The 23,878-nt window shown below is 57.8% G+C and overlaps 1 protein-coding gene across 3 annotated transcripts in view; it reads right to left on the reverse strand.

Moving 5' to 3' along the window:
- Positions 1-5,016: 5,016 nt before the first annotated feature.
- EEFSEC (eukaryotic elongation factor, selenocysteine-tRNA specific) overlaps positions 5,017-23,878 on the reverse strand; it is a 304,753-nt gene continuing 285,891 nt past the window's right edge. For all 3 annotated transcript variants that reach the window (XM_037803120.1, XM_037803109.1, XM_037803130.1), the window contains one exon: positions 5,017-5,530. In XM_037803120.1, coding sequence (XP_037659048.1) covers positions 5,340-5,530 — 191 coding nt within the window. In that variant the 3' untranslated portion in view covers positions 5,017-5,339. The remainder of the gene's footprint in view (positions 5,531-23,878) is intronic.

Raw genomic sequence — 23,878 nt, forward strand, 5'->3', positions numbered from 1 at the left:
AGGATTGGGAACGGGCCTGTGGGGTGTCCCTGAGGGGCAAGGCTTGTGGTCGAACCTGCCCCCCTTAGCCCAGCCCCCCGGGTCAGTCTTTATCTGGAGCCCCAGCCGTGGCCACGGGAAGTGGCCGTTTCTGTCGGCTGTGCTGACACCCCCACACGGAGCGTGTGTGTGTGTGGGTGGGGGGGATTGAGCAATACTTCAGGGTACACGGAGGCTCCGGGGGACGTCGGCTATTTGACCTCTGACCTCCTGGACCACGGAGGGGGTGAGAGCAGCCCTGAGGGAGACCCGTGTCCCACCCTTGTTCTGATGGGCATCCATTGCATAGAGCATGCTGTAGAAGCCCAAGCCACGGGGATGGGGAGGAGGTACAGAGCTGGGATTTGGGGTCCAGCTTGCCCCCCACCCTGCACCCAGGGAGCACTGGCTCTTGGGCCTGACAGTGATGAGAATCTTTCTGTTTCACCATGGCCGATACTCAATGCCCAAGGAGGACCCAGGACATAGTAGGTGCTCAATAAATGTGGAATGACCACATCTAGCCCCATGTTCTAAAATAACGTCCCCCCTGGGCTGTACCCCAAAACCTTCCCCCAAACTTATTCTTCCTCCTTTGGGGGCTCAGCTTGCACTGCTCCCTCCACCAATCCCAGGGATTTTCCTCCAAGCCCCCAAGACCATGCCCCCTCCCGGTCAACTTGGCCCTTGCCCCTTTTCCCACCCGCTGAACTCTGGGTCCTCCATCGGCCCCCTGGGGATTGAAATCAGCAATCTGGACACACGCTTCCTGCCCATGCCCTTCAGAGGCCCCAAAACCTGCTCCCCAGACTCTGGGACCAGCCTCGAAGTCTTCCAGCCCCAGCCCAGCCTGGTTCTGCACACACATCAGTCTCCGTGCCCCCACATCACTCAGCAGACGGAATCGCTCAGCAGGGGACCCCCCCAAGCTGACCCCTAGAAATTGAGAGTTGGGGGCTAGTGGGCTTGGCTGGGACTCAGGGTCAGCTGAGCCTCCCCCAGGGAGCACACAGCCCCCCACTCCCAGCCCTGCCTCCCGTGTGGCAGCCAAGCCCTAGCGCTGGCTTTGCTGAGCTAATTAATGGCTCCACTCCATTATCAGCCAAAAGTTAATTGCGCTTTCTAATCAGGGCTGCCCATGTGGAGGCTCCTTGGAGGTGTAATGAGCAGGGGCTGGGGAGGTGGAGGGTGGGTGGGTACTCAGGGGCCAGGACCTCACCCCTCTTCATGCAGGTCCTGTTGGGAAGGAGCTCCTGCTGTTGCCTCTGTTGGGAACTCCAGCCCTTCTTTCTCTAGCAAACTCCTGTTCTCTCTTCAAGACCTTGCCCAGGCAGCCCCTTGGCAGGAGGCCTCCCCGGCTACAGGAGGACAGACATGGCTAGACCATGAGGTTCAGTGAGCCAAGGGTCCCACCATATGTAAGGCTGTGAGCAGGGGTAGCCTGGGTTTCTGGAAGGGACCCCTGAAATGCTAAACCCTGTGCGGAGGTTGCCTGGGCAGACAAGGAGGGGGAGGAGTGGGCAGGGACTGGATCATCTGCAGGTGAGCCCAGACCGAGAGGGGACTGAGAGCATCCTGGGGCCACTGGATGGGGAGCTTCGAGTCTCAGTGAGCTTCTCTGTAGAATGGGGTGATGAGCCCCACCTTGATCCCACAAGGTCCTGGAGAAGAGGCTCCACCTATCTGAACACCCCTCATGGGACAAACGTGGGTCATCGCCCTGTGCACACCTGACCTGATGCCTTATTTCACCCCACCCACATACAGACACATCACAGATGCACACAGCTGAAGAAAGGCCCTCCCTGAACACACACAACACACACAGATACACACGCCCTCACAGAAACACACATGCATACATCAACACTGACAGAAAAGATACTTGATATGCAATACACACAAGCACACACACACACTAAGACACATGCACATACACACACCCCACAGCTAAACACAGACTTAGAGACACAGATACATGAACACACAGAGATGTGCACACAGAGACCCATCTGACTCACACCACACACACACACACAAATGCACATGCACACGCACAGACAGGGCAGGGGGTCGGGGAGAACAGAAGCTGCCCCTTCTCCCGCCACGGGCCCTCAGGCCTTCCCGTTTCCGAGGCTTTATCTATCAAAAATATATTAACCCAGGAGCCTGTTTCCATCAGAGTCTCAATTCCAGGGACATTTGCAGATAAGCCTTATCTCCTGGCTGGTGCATTAGCCCTGCTGGTTGGGGGCCTGCCAATCACGGCTGCCCCTCCTGATGCGGCCCGTGGAAGGGCGCCTGGCCCATGACTTCATTCCCTGTGGGCGGGCACTGCTGTCTCCCCTGCCCCGCCCCACCCCTCGGCCCAAAGCAGGCCCAGAGAGCACCTCGTTTCCAAGGACAAATCTGGGCACTGGGGGACGGGGGGTGGGCTTTGGAGTTGTCCTGGGTTCAAATCCCAGTTCTCCCTGAGGCTGCTGACTGAGCCTCAGTTCCCCAGTCCCATCTGTAAAATGGGTGCAAGGCAGAATAAATGGGCAGGTGCGTGCATCTGCGCCCTAGGGCCTTGGCTGGCTGAGGGTGCCAGGTGGAGGGGAGGGATGTGGGAGGTCTGTGCTGAGACACCTCTGGCCGCTGCTGAGGTTGGAGGGGGACACACACGCCCACGTCTCCGCCCTGCCAGAGCTGCTGGGTCCACCCCACCCGGCTGGGCTACACCTTCAAAGGCTGTGGGCCCTGGCCCGACGCGGTTAATGGGTGCTCGGGTTTCCACTGATGCCAGGCCTGATAGAGGCCTCTCCTGGGGCGTTCTCAGGCTGCACACCCTGGGGGACGCAGAGGCTTCTGGGAGTCTTGTGGGCCAGCTCCTCCCTGCCACGCAGTCACGGGCTGGTCCCTCCCCTTCTCTGTGCCTCGGTTTCCTCCATTGGAGCCTGCTTCCTTCCCTGGGCTTTGAGGAGGGTGGTCTTTGGGGTGGAGGGGGGAAAGGGGAGAAGGGTGGGGGGTGATGTGGGGTCCTCACCTGGAAAGAAATGGCTGGTCCAGGGTCGTGCTGGGGCTAGGGCCGCCTGCACCACTTTCCAAGGTGTTCCCAGGCCCCTCACGTCTCAGGGCGGGAGGGAAAGAGTCTGCCAGCCCCTCCCATGATGGCTGTCCCCTGGCAAACCCGTGCCAGCACTGTGCAAAGCTGGTTACCTGGGTGGCTGCTTTCATTCTCTCCATTTTATAGATGGGGAAACTGAGGCACGGGGGCTAGGGAACTTGCCCAAGGTCACACAGCTAGCAGCGAGGCCAGGATCTGTACCCAGGTGGTCTACCCCGGGTGCTCCCCCATGTCCCCCCAGACTTAGCTCCCACCGACTGACTGAGCATCCACTCTGTGCCCTCACGATGGCTCCACTGGGGCCGTGGCCCCTGTGTGGAGAATGAAGAAACGGGGGTGCAGAGTGACGGTGACTTGTCCCGGGCCCCACAGTGTGTGCAGGCTGGGTCCTGCTCAGGGCTGAGCCCCCAGGACACTTGGGCCCTGAGTGCGGGGACCCTCGGGGCCATGGAGCCTGTCCTGCGAGGGGGCCTGGGAGGGAGGGGTGGCCTCACACCCTGTGGCCACCAAGGAGCTGGCCCTGCTCGGCTCCCTGCTCCCTGAGAATTGGGGGTTGGAGGGAGGGGGTGTGCCCTCGCATACGAGGCAGAGTCAGGGAGCTGAGCTCCAGCTCTGCCCTCCGTGGCAGCTTCCCCATCTGTAAGGGGCCCGGTGCCCACTTGGAAGGACCCCGCAGCCTCTCTGTGCCTCGGTTTCCCACTGGCGAGTGGGGTGTTCATAGCTCCTTCCGCAGGGCTGGGGTGAAGTTCCAATGAGAGGTGCTACTGCTATTACTGTAGGTTATTCTTGCAGGTGTTCTTTCTGGAGGTGGGTCCTGGGAGCTGGGGTGAGCCCTCAGACAGGCCCTCAGGGTGGAGGTGAGCCGAAGGGACTAGCGGTGCCAGAACCTCCCGGCCGCAGCCTAACACTGACTGAGCCACCCCTGGTATCTGCCCCCCTGTCCCACCCTCCCACCAGACCCCTGTAGAGGGGGCTGAACCCAGAGCAGAGGGTTCACAGCCTGGCATGGGGGGGCCGGGTCTGTACATAGCCCCTCCCTGCCCTCCCACCCAGATGTCCCCCCAGAAGGAAGGCTGGGCCTGTGAAGGAGGCTCAGAGCTGCCACGTCACCCCCTCTCCAGGCAGCAGGGACTCTTGGCCTTCCACTGGTGCCTTTAGTTCGGGTCTCTGGGTGCCCCCACTGTGCACAGGGACCGCGAGCTCCATGGCGTAGCTCTCTCGTTTCCTCTCTCTGTCTTCAGCTCCTGGGGCTTAACAACCTACAGCCATTTGCTCATGACCTGCCCCTGTTAATATTTTTAATGCCATTTTTTTTTTTTCCAAATTAAAGCATAATGAACTGATTACCGGGATAAAAGGGAGGCCTCTGTGTCCGTCTGGAGGCCGAGGAGAAGGCCCTCGGAACATCTTTTCGGCCTGCAGATGTCTTTAAAAGCTTTGATTTCCCTCAGTCAGTTGATTTCCCCATTTCTCCCTATCCTGAGTAGCAGACAGCCCGGGGCCAGCAGGGTGGGGTGGCCTGTGGGAGTGAGGGCTGCAGGTGAGCTGGGGGTGAGGTTGGGGAGCGGCTGGTAGTCCTGGCTTAGAGTGAGGGCAGCACTCAGGCTCCCCAGTGCTGCAGCAGCCGCTCCCCAGGGGTACGTTTGCCTGGCTGTCACCTTCACCCTGTGTGTAGGGGCCTGACTCAGGCCTCACGGGGCCCTATCTGTCCTGAGAAGCCCATGTGCCCATCCCACCCAGCTCAGGGGGCTGCACACACTGAGTGCTCTCCCCAGCACCTGGGCTCTGAGTTCTGGTCCCTTCCCTGGTGCCCATCGACAATCTCCTGGGGAACAGACCTAGGGGAGGGTGGCGGTACCCAGTCAAACCAGAGAGACACCAGAAGAGCCAGCTAGGCCATGGAACATTTATTTGCAACTGCCAAGTGCCCGGCCCCTGGGGCAGGTGGGGGACGGCCTGCAGACAGCCGGCCGCTGGGAAGCCTGGGAGATGCTGACCGCTCAGGCACCCGCTCCTCCTGCCGTGGCTCCGTCCCCGGCTGGGCCTGGGTGCTGAGTGACCGCTCGCCGTTTCGCAGAGGCTGGCACAAGTGGGGACAGACCCTTCTGGCCCGCCATCCCGGGGCTGCCTGCAAGGGCAAGGGGTGGGGGGCCGTGGGGCGGGCCAGGTACGTCCAGCTGGGTGCTGGGCCTGGCCTGGGTGAGGCCACCTGGGCTCAAGGAGACTGCACCATGCGCTTGTCACCGTCGAAGACGTAGCGCTTGAAAGTAAGGCTGAGCGAGACGGGCTGGGCAGGCTCGGGCCGCTCGGCGCCCTCCTCTTCAACAGCCACCTCTCCACGGCCCGCCCTGCCACGCTTCTTCATAGCCAGGCTCAGGATCTTCCTGGAGTCGGGACTGAGGCCACCTGCAGGGCACAGAGAGGCAGCTGTGGTCACTCAGCCACCCCCAGGCCCCCTGCCTGTCCCACCCCGGGCCCCGTCTCCGGAAAGCCCTCCTGGCCCCAGCCAGGACCGTGTCCCTCTCCTGCCTCCTTCTCGAGGCCTGGGGGTCCACCCTCCTCCACCATGTCCACCCAGGCTGCCGTCGGGTCCAGTGCGGAGCAGAGCACAGCTGCCTTCTCCCAGAGCCCCCTGCCCACCTGTCCACCCTCCAGTAGGCCCCCAAGGATCTGCCCCGCTCGGGCCTGGCCATGGCCCTCCCTGCCCCTAATACTGGGCATCGAGACTCCCTGTGATTGGCGAGCTGAGCTCTGTGGCTGGCTGGGACCTCTATTGGGGTGCTGAGGTAACCAGGAGGGCAGGAGGAGAGAGAGTTGGGGGATTTAACTGCCCTGCCCTACCGGTTCCTTTAGCCCTGGGCACCCTGCAGTACACACCCACCATGCCGCTGTCTCAGGGGCAATCTGCTTCTCTGGGGACCCTGACATGCCCATCTGCTCCCAGGTCTCATGGCCTTCCGCCTTTGTGCTCCTTCCCTGCAACCTCTTGCTGAGCCTGTGGCCCTTCCCAGGCTCCCTTGTCGCACAGACGGGCCTCTGTATGTGCCGGTCCCTCGGCCTCAGCACCCCCCCACTGCCTTCTCCAGTCACAAAGGCCTGGCTCACCCTGACACATGGGGTGCCACAGGGCCCTTTTCTCTGGGACCTGCATTAGTGAGGAATCTCTTGGCATTGGCCCGGGTGCAGCCCCTGCGGGGACGGCCCTTTGCTCGGGCTGGCCTCTGCAAGCACAGTGGGAACGGGCAGACCTGTGGGGCTCTTAATGGGGGAGCACTGGATGGGCTGTGGTGATGGTGATGGTGAGGTGAGACGGCACGAGGACGGCACAGGGTGATGGTGCCCGGTGGGCGGCAGCTGCTGGGACTGCTCCTGGGAGCTGCTGGGAGGCAGCCTACACACCCCTAGAGGGCACCACTGTGAACCTGTCCAAAGAGGCCTGAGTGTCCAGGATGGGTGGGCAGCTGGGTGGAGGCACGAGGCCGAGGGGCTGTGATGCACACATGGGGCAGCCTGCCATGCACCTGCCAATGCCTGAGGATTTCCTCCCTCCCCGGTTTTGCCTGGGTGTTAAGCTTTCTCCCAAGAGGCTGGCCAGGAAGCTCAGGCAGCAAAGACCTTGGGAGCACAGTGACTGAGGCAGCCTGGGGTGCTGTGCGGTGGGCAGTGCTGGGTGGGGTGGGGGTGTGTGCATGCCGCAGTGATTTCTGGTATCTAGAGCACATTTGCCAAAAACGTCGGCTGTCCCTTCATTGTACAGAAGCCTAGCGAGGCCAGTGACTTGCTTGAGGTCCCACAATGCATCAGGAAAAGCCAGGATTTGAACTCGGGACCTGTTGGCAAATGCTGGCTACCAGCTCCCCTTGTGCCCCCTAGTCTGGAGGGAATCTGCCTTCTAAGCGAGGTTCTGAAAATGGCTCTGAAGGAGACAGGCTCTGAGAGTGTCGTGTCCTGGCCCTGCAGCTCGTGGATGGTGGAAAAGGTGACGAGGAGGCTGGTTTGGGGACATCTGTAGAGTCAGCTGGGGAAAGCCAAGCACACCCCTGCCCCATCCCACAAAGGACTGGGTTTTGCTGCAGGTGGTTCAGTGCACATGGGCTGACATCAACTGCCCGCAATCTCTGCTCCCCTATGGAAGATCTCGGGCCACGTGGTTGGTTTAATGGGGCTCCAGGAGGCAGGTGGCTTCTGGAAGCAGCTGGAAATGTCACTGCCTGCTGCAGTGCTGCAAGAGAGAGTGGGAGATGTGCCTTCCTGCTGGGGCAGCCAAGCTCCATGGTTAAGGCTGTGCTGTGTCTAATCTGCGGGCTCCATGCCCAGGCGGTCTCCTCCTCCAGGGCTGGGGCTGGGGGTGGCGGTGGCGGTGGGGGCATGGGAATGGCCCTGGGCCAGTCCCCCCGAGCCGTCGCCCGCCAGGCCTTCAGGTATCAGAACCCCTGGACCGGGCCCCGCGCTTCCTTCTGCAAACAGAGGAGGTGGCTGGCACCAGACCCTGACAAATGGCACGGGCGGCGCTCGTCTCTGGTGCCAGGAGGTCTGATGGCGGCAGGGGCCTGGGCTCCCTGGTGGCGTCTCCGTGGGCTGGGAGACAGGCGTGGCCCCATCACAGCCCATCTCGCCGCCACAGCTCTCCTTACACACAATGCATACCTCGGCTTGCCCAACCCGGGCAGAGCCGGAAAATCTATCTGGCACTGGCAAGGACGTGGCCCTTTAATTGCTCTTTGGAGATGGGGGGGCTCATTTCCCTCCCCTCCATTACGGGGCTGGCCTGGAAACCGAGCCCCAGAAACCTGAACACCGGGAGACCTGGGCACAGGGGTTGTTGGGCAGTTGAGGATTCGTGGCCAATGCCATTAAGAGACGGCTTTGCTTTCTCTGTGGCCATTTTCCCCCCTTAGCCAAGTGGCAGATGGAGGGAAGTGAAGATCTCTGTATGTGGTGGTGTCGGTGGGCAGAGAGGCTCGGCCCACCTATGGGTTTCTTCCAGTCTGCTTCTTGTGCCTTTCACTCCAGAACATTCACTGAGTGTTCTAGGCCCTGGCAGGGGTAGGGGTGGGGGTGAAGGGGGGACGAAACAGTGGGGAGTCTCATTAGACCAGGGCCTGTCCAATAAGAGAACAAGCAAGCAGGACCTTCCTGACCGAGAAAAGGGCAGCCAGGAAGATAGAGCTGGTGGGGTGGCTGGCAGGGGAGGCCGGCCATTTTACAATGGGGAGTGGGGAGGCTCTCTCAGAGGGACATTGGAGCTGGGGCCAGAGCTCAGGGGACTGGCCACACAGGGACCTGGTGGAAAGCTTTCCAGGCTGAGGGGACTCTGAGGGGCTTGGCAGGCACCAACCCCGCCATGCCACCAACCCAGTGCTGTGTGCCCGGCAGAAGCAGCCGGCGAGCAGTGTCAGCACCCCCAGCCCCGGCACTGGCTGGTATGGACACGCGAGGGACAAGCTCCCCAGATGGCCAATCCAGGAGCTGAGAAATCCGCTTCCAGGAATTCTGTCCCAGTGAGCAAACTGAAGCACAGCCCAGGATGGGTGCACGGAGATGTCAGCCAGCACAGGCCACGAGGCCATCGCATGCCATCCCCACAGCACAGGGTTGAAAAGAGAGTGGCACAGAGAGCCAAGTCACCCGCCCGAGGTCACACAGCTCGCAGGGGGTGGGGTTGGAATAACCAAGGTGCCCCGGCTCCAAGTCTGTGTGTGTGCTCAACTCCCGAGAGGAGTGGCAGGATTTAAAACAGCTACGAGGGGGCTCTGTGGTCACGGGGGGTCAGTGAAGACAAAGCCAGCCTCCAGATAGCACGACGCACCATGGTCATTAAAAACGATGGCTGAGAAGAGCTTAAAGTGACACAAAGACTCATATTAAAATGTTAACTGAAGACACGCTGGGAGAAAAATGGTTAGAAGAGTTCTGCTGCACCTCTGCGGTACAGAGAAAAAGGACTGGAAGGAAATCCATTTTGGAGGCCAGTGGCCAGGAGTGCGGTTCTGAGTACTGCTTTCTTCTCTCTTCTGCTCTTCTCTTCTTCCTGGTTCCTGTCCTGAGCTGGTGGTACTCCCAAGGGAAAGTCTGTGTTCGGGTCCCAGGAGTCTGCTCAAGTCCCAGGCCCAGAGAAGGCCCAAGCGCAATCTGGCTGGAACCTGCTGAATTTCACGGAGCTGGGGAGTGGGGGCGGGGCAGAGGGCCCTGGAGGGGCAGGGGCAGAGGAGGGGCTGGGAGTGGGGCATCTCCTGGTCACCCCGAGGCCAGGTCTGTTGACATAGCCCGGGAAGGGCTTTTGGGGCCACAAAGAAATTGTCAGGACTCCATGTACTCATGTCTTGGAACATGCTGTTCCCTCCAACTTGAATGCTGTTCCCTGCCTTTTCCAGCTGACAAGCTCCAGATTGACCACTGCCTTCTCGGGAAGGCGTCTCTTTACCTGCCCAGCCTCACTGTCCCCATTGTTGCTTTCTGTGCCTGGGAGGGGAGAGGAGGACTGCCCTCTCCCCAGCCCAGTGCCAGCACAGGGGAAGCCCAGGGAGCATTTGCTGGATGAATGCATGAGTGGATGAATGATTGGCTCGCCCAGGGGTGCAGGAGGCAGGGGGAGGAGAAGATGCTTCAGCAGAGCCTGAGCCTCCCCGCCCAGGACACACCTGCCTGCACCCCAGTGGGCCCTGGGGAACAGCGCAGGCTGTGGCCACTGGCTGGCCTGGGTGCCACCCTCCTCTCTGGGTGGCCCTCGTTATGCTCTCCTACCTGGCAAGGCCCCCATGGGGCTCACTGAGTGCCCTCAGTGCCATGTCCACAGAGCAGCAAGGCCTCAGCCCCTGTCCCCTTCTCTTCCTCTGGAATCCCCCGCCCCACTTCCTGATGAGCCCAGACCCCGGGCAGCGGTGGGCGTGGGTGGCTGTGACCCTGGGGTGCTGCTACTTGCCGGGGCTCTCCCTGGGAACGCTCTCCCAGGGCCAGGCCGGCCCTTTCTCACCGAGTGCCAGCTCCACACAAAGGCACAATGGGCTGCGGCCTGGTCTGGGCCTTGGCTTGGGCCGGGGGTAATCAGGGAAGAATGCGGGAAGCACAACAGTTTCCCAAGCCCTGGCTGGCGGGGGCCGCCCTGACACGGCCATCAAAGGCCTCCAATTGCCTCCAATTGCTGGCGTCGCTTTCATGTTGAAGGCCCGCCTGGAAGAGGGCCTCCACGCTGGTGGGTGGCCTGCACCCCCCAGTGGGAACTGAGCCCTTGCGAGCAGCGTGGGGTCAGCGGCCCCCTTGGCAGCCCCTGCAGGGCTGCGGCCGACTCTGGGCCCTGCTGCACGTCCCTTCCGGTCCACTGGCAGCTTGGGAGAGGGCTGAAATTACAGGGCAGAAGAGCCAGAGCCAGGGCCGGGGGCTGCGTTCTGGGGTCAGCATACTGGTGATGATGGAGGGGCCTTGGAGTCAGCCCGGCTGCAAGTCTGGGAGTAGGCACTCAGGCCTGTAAGCAGGAGGGCTGCCTGGAGGAGGCGGGTGGCTGCACAGCTGCGTGGTACCTGCTGGGCTTCAGAATACAATTTCATTTGAAGGAAGGGGTCTATGGCTCCCCCATTTATGAAGCTGCCTTGCTCTGGGTCACAGGGGGGGTCTCGGAAAGCCCAGCACCCCAGTGGGATGTCTGCTGGCTGGTTAAAAGGAGAGGCTGAGCTGTGGCCTGGGCTGAGGCCAGGTCAGGGGGAAGGATGGGGTGATGAAGGGCAGAAGAGGGAGGCAGATGACTTGTCTAATACAGGGCTTGGTTGGTAGAGGTCTGACATGCACAGGGGATGCACTCACACCCCCATTTTGCAGGGGAACCACTGAGGCACACCCAGGTTAGAGGATATGCCCACGGTTGACGGTGGAGCAGCGCCAGGGGCCTCTAGGAACTGGTAGGATGGGGTCAAAGGAGCCCAAGGACAGGCAGTCAGTTTCCCAGGAGGAATTTCAGGACAGAGTGCACCTTTGGGAGACTCTGGAGGGGTCAGAAGGCATCCAGGGGGGCAAGCCTGAGCCGGGGTGACGCCCCTGGGGGATAAGGGCCCCCCGTGAGGGAGCCTCGGGCTCCTGCCTCCCAGAGCCCCCTCTGAACTTGTCTTTGGAGAGTGACAGCGACTTTCGAATCCTCAAACCGTCTCTTCGTCAGCCTTGGTTTCTCTGTTGTATTTTTTTTTTAATCCTTGGCAGCTAAAGCTTTTAACGTGGCTGGCGGGAGGCGGGGACAGGCATCCTGGTTTTCTTCCTTACTCTTCCTGCCATGGATCCCGTAGGTAAACAAAGATGCAATTTGCTTTAAAAAGATAAGGTGATTAAGTTTTTTATCAGACTTACTTCGTACTTCGCTGTCCCTGCGACAAAAGGAATTAGGGGAAGGCGCGCGACGCACGGGTCCCCTTGATTGGAAGTGTTCTTCGCTATGGGCTCCCCGCAGCCCTTTGATTCGGCTGGAAGCGGTGGAAACGGGCGCCGTGCACCCCCATTTTGATGTCTTAATGTTGGCTAATGCCTCCTTTAATTTATATTAAGCTTCTTAACGGCAACGATGGAGTCTTCAAAAACAAAAGAGGACTCTTTGCGGAACATCTTTCCCACACCGTGTAAATTGGAATTATAATGTATTCAAGGCTTTGGGGGCTTGGGGGTGCATGGGGAAGGAAAGACTGGCGCATCATGTGGAGGGAAGGTTTTTTTTTTTTTTTTTAGGGCAAAAAACAAAACCTGCCTGAAGTAGGCAGGAAATGAGTTGGTCTCGAGAATGAGGCAGAGGTTGAGTTATTACAGGGAAGAGGGGGGCCCGGAGGGAGGAAAGTTTTGTTGTCACCAAGTTTTCAGTCCTGTAAGCCGCCTGGACAATGTGTGCGGGCTGGCGGCTGTCCCAAACTCACCAGGGCACCGATGACCAACAGTGTCAGCTTCCCGGCCTCCCTCGGCAGTTTGTGGCCGGGGTGCCGAGACCCCACGCTCTCACCTGTGACGCGGGGATCAAAGTCCCACCCTGTGGGGTGACAGGGAGGTTCTCGTCACTCTCCATCACCAGCGAGAAACTGAGGTGTGGGGTGGTTAAATGAGTTGGCCAGCGAGGGCCTGGCTCGGAACTGGGGTCTGGCTGGTGTCCCCGGGAAGGCCTGGGGTGGGTGGCGCTGCCAGTGTGTATCTGGGGAGATGCAACAAGAGCAGGTCCCCAGCCCGGGCACCAGTGGCACTGGCCCTTTGGCTCCGGCAGCCAGCCACTCTCTTTCCAGAACTCCCTGCCAGCTTCCCCCTTCTGATCTGCCCTTGGTAGTGTTACCAGAGAGATCCTTCTAGAACAAAAACCTGGTCATCCATCCCGGCCCAGAAATCTTCAGCGGCTCACAACCCCTCTCAGTAAGGGGTCCAAATTCCTCAAACCAGCCCCTCAGGAGCTGCCTCCTGCTGACCCTTGCCCTTGACTCCGGCCGCTTCCTCCCCGGCATCGCAGCCCCCCGCTTCTTGCTCCCCATCACTCAGCCCTTCACTGGCCTCCACTTGTGCAAAGCCTGACTCCTCCTAGGGTCTCCCCACAAAAGGCTTGGCGTCAGGTTAAGCCTTCCCAGCCTCCTTCCTCCAGGGAAGCCCAGGGTCTCCACACACCACCCTGTGTCCAGACCCCCATCGTCCCAGTTGAGTAGCTGGGGCTGGAGATGTGAGGTGACCACGTGGGTGGCTGTCTGCAGCATGGCCAGGCCCTGACAGCTGGCTCTGTCCCAGGGCGGCCCCTTGCCGAGGGAGGTCAGAGCTTTACCCGCTGGCCTGCCTGGCTCCTAATCACCCTCCCACAGCCAGGCAGCCTATTCAGGGGCCTGTCAGTCCATGGGAGGCTGGTTGGCAAAGGGCTCGAGGGGTGAAGGAGGTGGGCTACGGGAATGCACCAGTTCTCTTACCCAGGACATCGCCTCAAGTACCAGGCGGCTCAGCTCCGGGAAGCTTTCCTGGTAATTCTAATATACGAACTAGACAAGGCAAAGCTGTTCTCCCTGGCTGGGATAGGAGCCTGGGCTTGGCCTGTGGGAACGGCCTCCCCGTGAGGGGCGCTGGGCCCTGAAGGAACAACCCGCCAGCTCTGGGTCCCAGTGATGTCAGCCTGGGGCCTGTCCCTAGCCAGTGCTCTGGGGGACTCGCTGAGCCACCCTGGGCACGCTGTCAGGAGCAAGGGAATGGCTGTCCTTTCCACACTTTAGGATCCCACTTCACTCCACTGCCCCTGCCCAGGGCCTGCACCATGTCAGGGCGGGGCCTGCTGAGAGGTGGGAGATGCCAGCTCTGGCCTGGGGAGACAAACGAGAGGGCTCATAACTGTGACAAGGCAGGCCCAGTGACCTTCTCGGGAGTGGAGCCCCGTTTTGACCGAGCCTAGGGCTAAGAGTCAGAGGGCACTTGAAAAGCTCCTCGGCCAGGCAGGGGACAGCTGTCTGAACACCCAGCTCCACTCCGAGAGAAGGAACCAGGCGCTCCAGAAGGGCTTGAGCTGAGAGGGAGGGGTGGCGACTGCAACCTGGGAAAGAGCCAAGGTGACTCCAGGTGGTGAGTTTCAGGAATGTGACAAAAGTCTGTGGGAGATGCAAAGATGAATGGAGATTCAAAATGTCCTCGATAAAATACTAGCAAATTGAATCCAACAGCATTTTAAAAGAATTATACACCATGACCAAGTGGGATTTATCCCCAAAGTATGCAAGGATGGTTCAATGTAAGAAATCAACCAAGGTAATGCACCACATTAACAGAATGAAGGGAAAAATCACAGAAACATCTCAATCGCAGAAAAGGCATTTGATAAAATCCAATATGCTTTCGTGATTAAAAAACCTCAGGAAAAAAAGGAATAGAAGGTAACATCCTCAACAGGATAAAGGACATTTATAAAATACCCACAACTAATATTATACTCGATGGTGAAAGACTAAAAGCTTTTCCCTGAGTGGTGACATGTACTAGAAGTCCTTACCAAAGCAATTAGACAAGAAAAAGAAAAGGCATTCATACCAGAAATGAAGAAGTAAAACTATCAAGTCACAGATGACATGATTCTCTCTATGGAAAATCCTAAAGAATCCAAAACAAAACTACTGGAACTTATAAAAAAATTCAGCAAAGTTGCAGGCTGTAAGATTAAATACAAATATCAATCGTGTTTCTGAACACCAGCACAGAATATATTGAAATGGAAATTAAAAAAAAAATCCCATTCACAATAGCTCCTAAAAGAATAAGATACCCAGGAATAAATTTAACCTAGGAGGTCAAGGACTTATACACTGAAAACTACAAAAAACTGCTGAAATAAATTAAAGAAATAAATAATTTGCCTAAGTAAATGGCAAGCCATTCCATGTTCATGACTAGGAAGACTTAATATTGTTATGATGTCAATTCTACCCAAAGTGATCCTACAGATTGAATGCAACACACATCAGAATCCAAACAGCCTATATACACATATATATATATTTGCAGAAATGGAAAAGTCGATCCTCAAATTCATATGGAATTGCAAGGGACCCCGAATAGCCAAATCAGTATTGCAAAGGAAGGACAAAGCTGGAGGTCTCACACTTTCCAATTTCAAAACTACCTATAAAGCCACAGTAATCAAAATGGTGTGGCACTGGCATAAACTTATGGACCAATGGAATAGAATTGAGAGTTCAGAAATAAATCCATACATCTATCTATGACTAATTGATTTTTGACAAGGGTGGCAATACATTAGTTGGGGAAAGAACATTTATTTTCAACAAATGGTGCTGGGAAAACTGGATGCCCACTTGCAAAAATGGACCCTTATCTCTCATATTCAAAAATTAACTCAAAATGGATCAACAACCTAAATATAAGAGCAAATATTATAAACTTCTTACAAGGAAACATCTTCAGGACCCAGTAGGCCATGGATTTTTAGCTTTTATGCCAAAAGCATAAGCAACAAAAGAAAAGACAGATAAAATGGACTTTGTCAAAGTTTAAAACTTTGGCATGTCAAAGGACAAGAAAGTGAAAAGACAACCTACAGAGTGGGAGAAAATAATTGCTAACCATCTATCTGATCTGGGTTCAATATCCAGAATATAAAAAGAACTGCTACAACTCAACAACAGAAATTCACATAACCCAATTTAAAAACGGACAAAGGGCCTGTGTCGACATTTCTCCAAAGAAGACATACAAATGTCCAATAACACATGAAAAAATGCTCAACATCATTTGCCGTAGGGAAATGCAAACCAAACCACAATGAGATATCTCCTCACTCCCATTAAGATGGCTATCATTAAAAAAAAAACACAAAAAACAGAAAATAGTAAATGTTGACGAGGATGTGGAGAAATAGGAACTCTTATACACAGTGGCCGCAGATGTAAAATGGTGCGGCCACTGTGGAAATCAGTTTGGCGGTTTCTCAGAAAGTTGAAAATACAATTATCATATGATCCGGCAATCCCACTTCTTCATATATACCCCAAAGAACTGAAAGGAGGGACTCAAACAGATATTTGTGCACCAGTGTTTATAGCAGCATTATTCACAATAGCTAAAAGGTGAAAGTAACCCAAGTGTCCACCAGCAGAAGAATGGATGAACGAAATGTGGTTCAATCATACAATGGAATATTATTCAGCCATAAAAAGGAATGAAATTCTTTCTGAAACATGAGGCAACATGGATGAACCTGGGAGAGTGTATATTGAGTGACACAAAAAGACAGATATTGTATACCTAAAAGAAGGAAATATAATTCAGATAGATAGTAAACTATAGGTCACCAGGGGTCAGGGTGGTGGGGTGGAAGAGGGAGGTATTGCTTGATAGGTGCAGTTTCTGCTCAAGGTGATAAAAAAGTTGGGGTCCCGGATGTTGGTGATCTTGGGAATGTAAAATGCCATTGAACTTTCATTTAAAATAGCACTAAAAAAATAAGTTTTTGGGTGGGGAAGGCCCAGCTGGCACTGTAGAACTACACCTGGCTAGGTACTTGCTCTGCTCTGTGGAGGGAGGGGCCTCGGGGCCAGCCAGGTGAGGTGGGCTCAGCATCACAGCAACAGCTTATTGAGCATCCCCCTCCATGGGCCCACCCTCCTGCAGCCAGGGCTGGATAGCTAGGGTCTCGCTCAGGCCTTGTGATGTCCCCGCAGTCTGGACATGAGGCCCTCCCTCTACAGGCTCAGCCCTCACTGCCCACGGTGGAGCTGGGATTTGCACTCAGGCCTGGGATTTCACAAAGTTGCCCATCTGCTGCAGCCTGGAGTCTGACTGTGGGTCCTCACCACCCCAAGACCCTGCTGTGTCTCGCTAGGGACAGAGGGGCAGTGGCGGGCAGTGCTGTGGGCAGGCAGGCTAGGTGTCTCTTGGAGATGGCAAGAAGCAAGGGTGTGGGCCCTGGGTGTGGGCCTCTGCCCACCCTGGGCATCTGCCTGCCCCAGGGCAGCATGGGCTGGGCCTGGCTGTGATGAGGCCCGGGCTGTTGCTATGGTCTCGGTCCCCCTGGGGGGCCACCGGGCAACTAGGATGCTTCTGGGCTGGGCTGCTGCCCGACAAGACACTGAAAGCTGCCCACAGGGCAGAGAGGAGAGCTTAAGAAGGAAAGGCCGCCTGGTTTGAGGCAGGCTGGGCCTAAATCATCCCCCAGATGGGCCCCAGCGGGTCTCAGTAATTACTGAAATGACAGCAATATTAGGCCACGTTCGTGCACCTTTGCTATGTGCCGGGCACTGTCAAAGCACTTTCTGTATGCAGGCACCGGGGTTTCACCTACATTTCATAGCTCCTTTAGACACAGGGAAACTGAGGCACAGAGCTGTTCTGTGACTTGCCTGAGGTCACATAGGTGGGAATGGTGGGGCCAGGTTCTTGACTGTGGTACCCCCGGGATGTGACTCTGACTCCCCCAGCTTCCACATGCCCCTCAGTAGTTGGGGCCCCCCAAAGGAAGAGACCAGCTCTCATCTGATGATGTGCCCCTAACCCAGCAAAGACCACTTTTCCCTGCAACTCACGCGGGCTGGCACACTACCATTCTGCTATTCAGAGATGGAAACTGAGGCCCAGGGACATGAGATGGCTTGCCCAAGGTCACCCAGACAGCTGGTGGCAGAGAGGAGTCTCGGGCCCCAGAAGGCTCCCACCCTCCTCAGTCCCGGGTAGAGAAGCCCAAGCTTCTTGCTGGAGCAAGGCACCATTTCTGCTCTCTTGGACGGTGCAGCTGGCGCTGCCTCCTGGCTGGTTCTCACAGCCGACCGTGCTTCACCAGGTGATTGGACCCACTTGTGCACACGCCCAAGCCTCTCAGGAAACAGGCAGGGGCCATTCTTTGGTCTGCTCTATTTGGCTTCTGGAACATGGCGATTGCTAGGGAGGAGAGCACTGGCTTGGGGACTTCCCTGGAGAGAGGCCTCGAGGTCCACAGTGAGGGTGGGCTGGGGCCAGGGGCAGCCGACGGAGGTGCTGGGGGAGCCCGAGCTCTGAGCCGACGGGCCTGCTTTGAATGCCAAGCTGGCGGACGCAGAGGGGCTTCCTGCCCGCGCTGCACTGGGGTTTCCTCCTTGGCAGGGACAGAGGTGACAGAAGAGAGGCCTGCCGCCTGGTCCCGCCGCCAGGAGGCGCTGTGCTGCGGTGCTGGGACAGGCGCCAGGCCTCGCTCTGCTCTCGACCCCTAGCCAGGGGCCCAGGTTACCTGGGTCTCCATCAACTTGGGGCTTGCTGAGTCTGCCTGGGGCTGGGCCCTGCACTAGGACCTTGGGAGGGGCCTGGGGGGGCCCCCAGCCAGGTCCCTGCCATGTCATGTGCTGGACAATCGCCATCCCTGGAGAAGCAACGCCTGATTATAGCCCTGAAGTCCATGAGGGAAAGTGACTGGCCCAAGGTCAGTCTGCCAGCCAGTGAGTGGTCAATGAATGAGGCTTTTTTCCCTTCTTGGCACCTGAAGTGCAAAGCTCAAAGCCTGGCCAAGGCAAGGGGTCTGCTGGGGACAGTGTTGTGGGGGTGGTGGGGGGCTGAGGCCGGCCGGGCAGCCCCCCAAGGCCGCGGGAGGAGAGGGAGGGGGTCACGGTTCCCGGTGGTCCCTGGGGAGCACCGCCCCCCCCGCCACGGACGGAGCTGAATTTTAATACTCCAAACACTGACTCCCTAAATGTGGACGCTCTTTAACAGCAGTTAATCTTCAATTAAAATACCCGGAGCAGAAACTAAGATAACTCATTTAAAAGGTAGAGCTTATTGACAATAAAAGTCTTCTTCATATTGCTTTTCTTAAAAAAAGAAAAAAAAATTCCACATATTAAAAATGTCATTTTTAGGACTTGGGAGAGGGAAAAAAAAAAAAAAAAAAAGAACCATCCAGAATAATGAAGGTGAACAAAAGCTCAGGGAGCACTCATTTTCCAGGACCCATATGGGGCCTCCTGATTACTGCAGCAGCCCCAGCCCCGTTTCCCGAGCTGGTGCGGGCGGGTGGGTGGCAGGGCAGGTGGCTGTCCTCACTGGCTGACAGGCAAAGGGCAGGGGTGGCGCGGTGGGGGTGGGAAGGGTTAGGGAGGCACCCTGCAGGGGTGGTCCCGACCTCGGCTCTCAGTTTGAAAGTGGCAGACAAGAGAAGCTGAGCCCTCCTTGCCTTGCAAAGCTGCACCCAGAGCCAGGGCAGGGCTGCCCCCCACCCAGCACACAGGCTGATGGGGTCGGGGTGCCGGTGCCCCTGGGTTTGTGCTCGGAGGCCGAGCCCGGCTTGGGCCTGTGGCTGAGGATCAGGGAGGTGGGTGTGTGTGGCCTGGCTAGCTCAGGCGTGGGGCTGTGGCAGATGTGTAAATACTGACCCCCCCCCACACTCCACAGACACCCCCTGTCCCCTGAGCCTGGACTGTTGTCCCCCAGCCCTCCCTCCAGTACAGCCTGCAAGCCCACGTGACTGTGGGTGTCCCCAGGGCCTGACAACTGCCTCTCTGTGCCTAAGTCCACGGCCACCAACGCTGGGGCTATCTGGGGGCCTCAGGTGGGTCCAAAGCAAACCCCCCCAACTTCCTTGGTGCTGGGCAGCCAGCTGCTGGAGGACTGGGTGACCCTGCCAGCGTATGCCAAGTTTAGCCCCCGTGAGCCCCAACTTGGCAGAGCCTGCCTCACATGTGCTCTTCGCCTTTTCCCAAAATGGTCTGTGGCTCTGCCCTGGACAGGATTTCACTGATGCCTGGAATTTCTTTTGTGGCCAAAGGGCTCTGAGCCCTCCCATGTGGCCTGGTGGGGTTATTTGTCATCTGGGGACTGAAGTCCGGAGAGGGCGACACTGAGCCACTGGGCCAGATAGGGGGATGGGCCTGCTGGCACACCTCTAGCCGGTGTCCTCGGCCCACACCAGCCTGGGGTCCACCCAGTGGGAGAGGCAAGCACACACGAACCGATTTTGTGTTAGGGTGTGTTTCTGAACCAGGGGGAAAGCGGGGGCGACTCCCACATCTGGCACTTGCCAGCCTGTGCCAAAGGATCAGCTGTAGTCATGACCCTCGCCCAAGCCTGGCCCTGTACTACTGCTGGTAGGATCAGCACCCAAATAGCCTCCTGCCCTCCCAGCGGGAGAGAGAACTAACAGAAAGCTACTTGGAGAGGTGGAGGGCTGAAGCCCATCAGACCTCAAGTGAGAGCTGGGCTTTGGAGGGGATTGGTAAGGAGCCCTGTCCTTCCCCACTGCCCAGGAAATAATGCCTTCCTCCTCTTTGGGTTTTTAACAAAGTTTGTGGGGCTCCTCAAACGCCAGGCCCCGTGTTACTGGATGCTGAGGGGCGTGCTGACACGGGCTTCTCTGTTCTCGTGGATGCATCTGTCACCTGCACGGTCCTTTGTGGGCATGAGAGCAGCAGGCTGGGATGGGCCTTTGGCTTGGGGCAGGAGCTCCTTGCCCCCTGAGGACCGGGACAGGCCAAGGATGGGAGAGGACAGGGGATGGCAAGCACGGGCAGAGGCCCCAGGGGAGGGCTGGATGTGGCTCTCCTGCTCTGACACGTCACCCCCACACCATCCCGAGGCCCAGAGTCCCTGAGAGTAGCACGTGGTGGGCTCAGACCCTGGGTGCGGATGGGGCTGGGACAACACAGAGACAGCCACAGTCCCCTGGCCCCCCTCCATTTGCCAGCAGGTCAGGGGGTGTGATGTGCCCATTTCCAAGCTGCAGAAACTGCAGTTGGGGTGGGGGTGGGGGTGCAGAGTGGGAGCTGATGGACACAATGGCCTGGGACTACAGTAAGAAGGGAACACAGAGAGAGGGCTGCCTCCTATTAACCTCCCAGCTCTGCACAAAAGCTACAGGCACGCTGGTCAGGGGCCTTTAGCTGGGTGGGCTCCTGGAGCCTCTAGGGATGGCAGATGGTGGTCCGGGCACTTGGTGGTCCCTGCTGTCCAGGCCTGGGATTGGGCAGCCCCAGGGCAGGGGCATGGATGGGAGCCACCCTCGGCCCCAACTGACAACCCTTGGGTCAGGGGCAGCGGAACATGAGACTCCGGGACCTGAAACCCCCACTGTCGCTCAGGGAATGGGGTGACAGGTCTAGGGTGGGTCTGTCACAGATGAGCGGAGGAACCTCGGGCTCCCTCATCCTGACATGGGGATCTAACCCTGGCTTCCTGGGTGGAGGTCCTGCGAGTACAAACACGGCCCCCATCCGGGCACATGCTCTGAGGGTGGGGATGTCACCCACTGACACCCTGACAAGGAATGCCCAAAGAGGGGCCCTGTTCCCCATGAGAAGCAGAAGCTCAGTGTTGCACATGGCACCCACAGGTGCTCACTTGTCTCAGCCCAAGAACGCACAGCACCGCCCCTACAGATCGGGTATGGAGGCAGCGTGGAGCCCCAAAGCCGCCCCCAAAGAGGCATGTCCAGTGGGGGGCACGCAGCTGCCTCTCCTCCTTCCGGAACCAACAGGGGACGCATGCCCGGACTCTCTCCACCCTCCTGGGTCCAATGGGCCCTCCCGCAGGCTCCCCAGTGCCCTGTGCTTCTCTCTGTCAACACTGATCGTGTGGTACCACCACTGCCGGGTGCCTTGTGTCCATTTGCTGCTGTGTACCGGGCACTGTCCAGCAAGCAGGCCAGATAAGGGCCCAGCTCTGATGGGGTGGACAGTCCAGTCAGAGGCCCATGGGGCACACGGAAAGAAGCGCCCTCATGAATGAGAGAATATCTGATGGGTAAACGTAGGAAGGCAACCCGAAAGGGTGCCGTGATAGAGAGTAAGAACCTTGTCCAGCCTGGACACTGTTGGAGAACTGGGAGCTTGGTGGGTTTTCCAAAAACGTTCACTCTATGAATGAATTCCTCCCATCCTCCCAGGTCTCGGGTTCCCATGACAGCCTCACCAGGCCTGGCAAAGCAGTTGGTAGCAACAACTATGGTGACGTTTTCCCTGCCCCCGTCCCCAGACTGGGCTCCCCATTTCCATCATTGGGCCTAGCACATGGCTGGGCATCGCAAGATTGGAAATATTTTTTTTTTTAATGGGGAGGGGGATCATCTGGGGAGACTCTCGCAGCCCAGGAGCGACAGGGCCCTCTTCTGCCTCTTGAGAAAACAATTGGGAGGCTGGTGTCAGGATGGAATCTCCACATCTTGGGGTTGGAGACGATTTCATTTCTGGCTTTTGAGAGGCAACGAATCAGCCACTGCTTTTAGAGAAGGAACGGTGGCTCCGAGAAGTTCAGTGTCTTCCCCAAGGTCACTGTTCCATTGGGGCAGGCCCTGGCACTGGGTGCTAGGGACACAGGTGACCAGAGACGGGGACCCCTGCCCTCAGAGAGCTTTCCTTCTGGCAGGAGGAGGGCTGTGGCAAACTCGTCAATGTGCAGCACGTCAGATGGTGGCTGGTGCTTTGGGGACAGGTTGCTACTTTGTAGGCCTCATGGAGGAGCTGGCACTGGACAGAGACTGGGGTGAAGGCGGGTGAGGGAAGAGGGCGAGGGAGAATGTTCCAGACACAGGGGCACTGAGGTGAGAGCCTGAGGGAAGTGTGGGGCACGCCGATGGGTGGTGAGGAACGCATGGGCCTCTGGAAGTCTTAGAGGGCGGACAGAGCTGACACATGTTGGGAGAGCCCCTGTGGCTGCGGGGTGACAAAGCAGAAACAGGGAGGGCAGTGAGACGACAGTGCAGAAACTGCCGTAGGCTGCTGGTGAGCGACGGCTGGCTGATGGGAGTCGGGTCCGTGCCACTCCAGACCCCAAGGATGTCCCTCTCCAACATGCCACCTTACAGAGAACAGCAGCAGGGCCCTCCCTCTGCCAGATGTTGAACCCCAAATTTGCACCCAGCATGTCACACCACCTTCTCGAGCAGCCACAATCCGGCCAACCTCTTCCTCCCAACACATGGTGAAAAAGGACTGACGGGCCAGAGGTCCTCCCTGGCCGATCCCACCATTTGCTTCCCCACATTACTAGCAGGGTCGAGTGGAAGCTGCAAGGGTGCACACCCAGACCCCCGTCCCCCCGCCACATCTCCAGCTCCAGCGGCACCCACCCCACCCCCCTGCCCCCTCCCCTGCCTTGGGGCCCTTTGCCTGCATCCTTCCTCTCCCTCTCCCCCACTTCTTACACCCTCCTGACCTACAGACCTGAGAGCATGCTACCTCCTCTAGAGAATAAATGCCAACTAAACGTGTGAGTGAAGGATGGACGGATGAGGAATGGAGGAAAACAAGCAGCCGCAAAGCCTGCATCTCAGGGCCTGGGAGGGTCCGTCCAGCTCCTTTACAGCCCGTCCCTTTAGGCTCCTACACTAAATGTCCCCTCTAAGCCCCAGAGAGAATCCTTCGGTCCTAATTGTGACCTCGAGTTGTCAACGAGGAGGCAGGAAAGCCCGACTATCTCGTCGAGAAGCAAATCACGTTCATGGACGTGGATATGTAAGATAGGAAGAAATAAATTCTAGGGCCACTAACATATTTTAAAACACAGTTATATGGGAGACAGTGTACCCATTATACCCGGCTTCCCTGCTTCCAGGACCCAAATCCTACTCGGCAGCTTGTGCTCGCCAACCACTCCGGGGGGTGAAGGTGGGTACAGCGGGCCCGGACACTCCCCCAGGCTTGCTGTGTGCCCTCTTGTAAGCCAGTGATGTCATAAATGTGTTCTCGTCTGTAAAATGGGCAGAACTCCTACTCCGAGTGGTCAACATGAGGCCTCATGTCAGATGATGGGCAGGCAGAGAGGAGAAGCTTGGCAAAGGGGTTTCTTTCTTCTCAGGTGATCCTGGGGTCAAAGGTCTCTGGAACTTAGGCTGCTGGCCCCCGGCTGACTTGCTGTGCCGACCCAGTGCCCACATGCCCTCTGCACGTGCTGGCAGGTGTTGGGATGCCCAGCCCGTGGCTATCCCCTGGGTTGTCCACAGCCGGGGCCTATGGCGGTCACCACCTTCACAGCTGCCTGACTTGGGATGCTGAGAGAAGAGCCCTTGCACAGAGCTGGGCAGGCCAGCCTTCCCCCGTCCTGGCTGCAGGCTCAGCTTGGACCATGCCAGTACATCTGAGAGCTGGGGTTAATCCAATGCCCTCACTTTCCTGAGGTCAGGCCTGCCAAAGCTCCCTTGTCAGGGCAGGCCCGTGAAACTGCTGTGCCAAATGAAAACCAAACACCCTCCCTATCTTCCCATAACTGGGGCTTCTGGAAATGCCCACAGTGGTGGGGCTAAGGGGAGCTCCTGAGACCTGGGTTGCCAGCTGCAGCCAGCAGTATGGGGCCAGGACAGTCAGGGGCGGTTCC

This window comes from Choloepus didactylus, chromosome 1 (assembly GCF_015220235.1).
Source record: "Choloepus didactylus isolate mChoDid1 chromosome 1, mChoDid1.pri, whole genome shotgun sequence".
Taxonomy (NCBI): domain Eukaryota; kingdom Metazoa; phylum Chordata; class Mammalia; order Pilosa; family Megalonychidae; genus Choloepus; species Choloepus didactylus.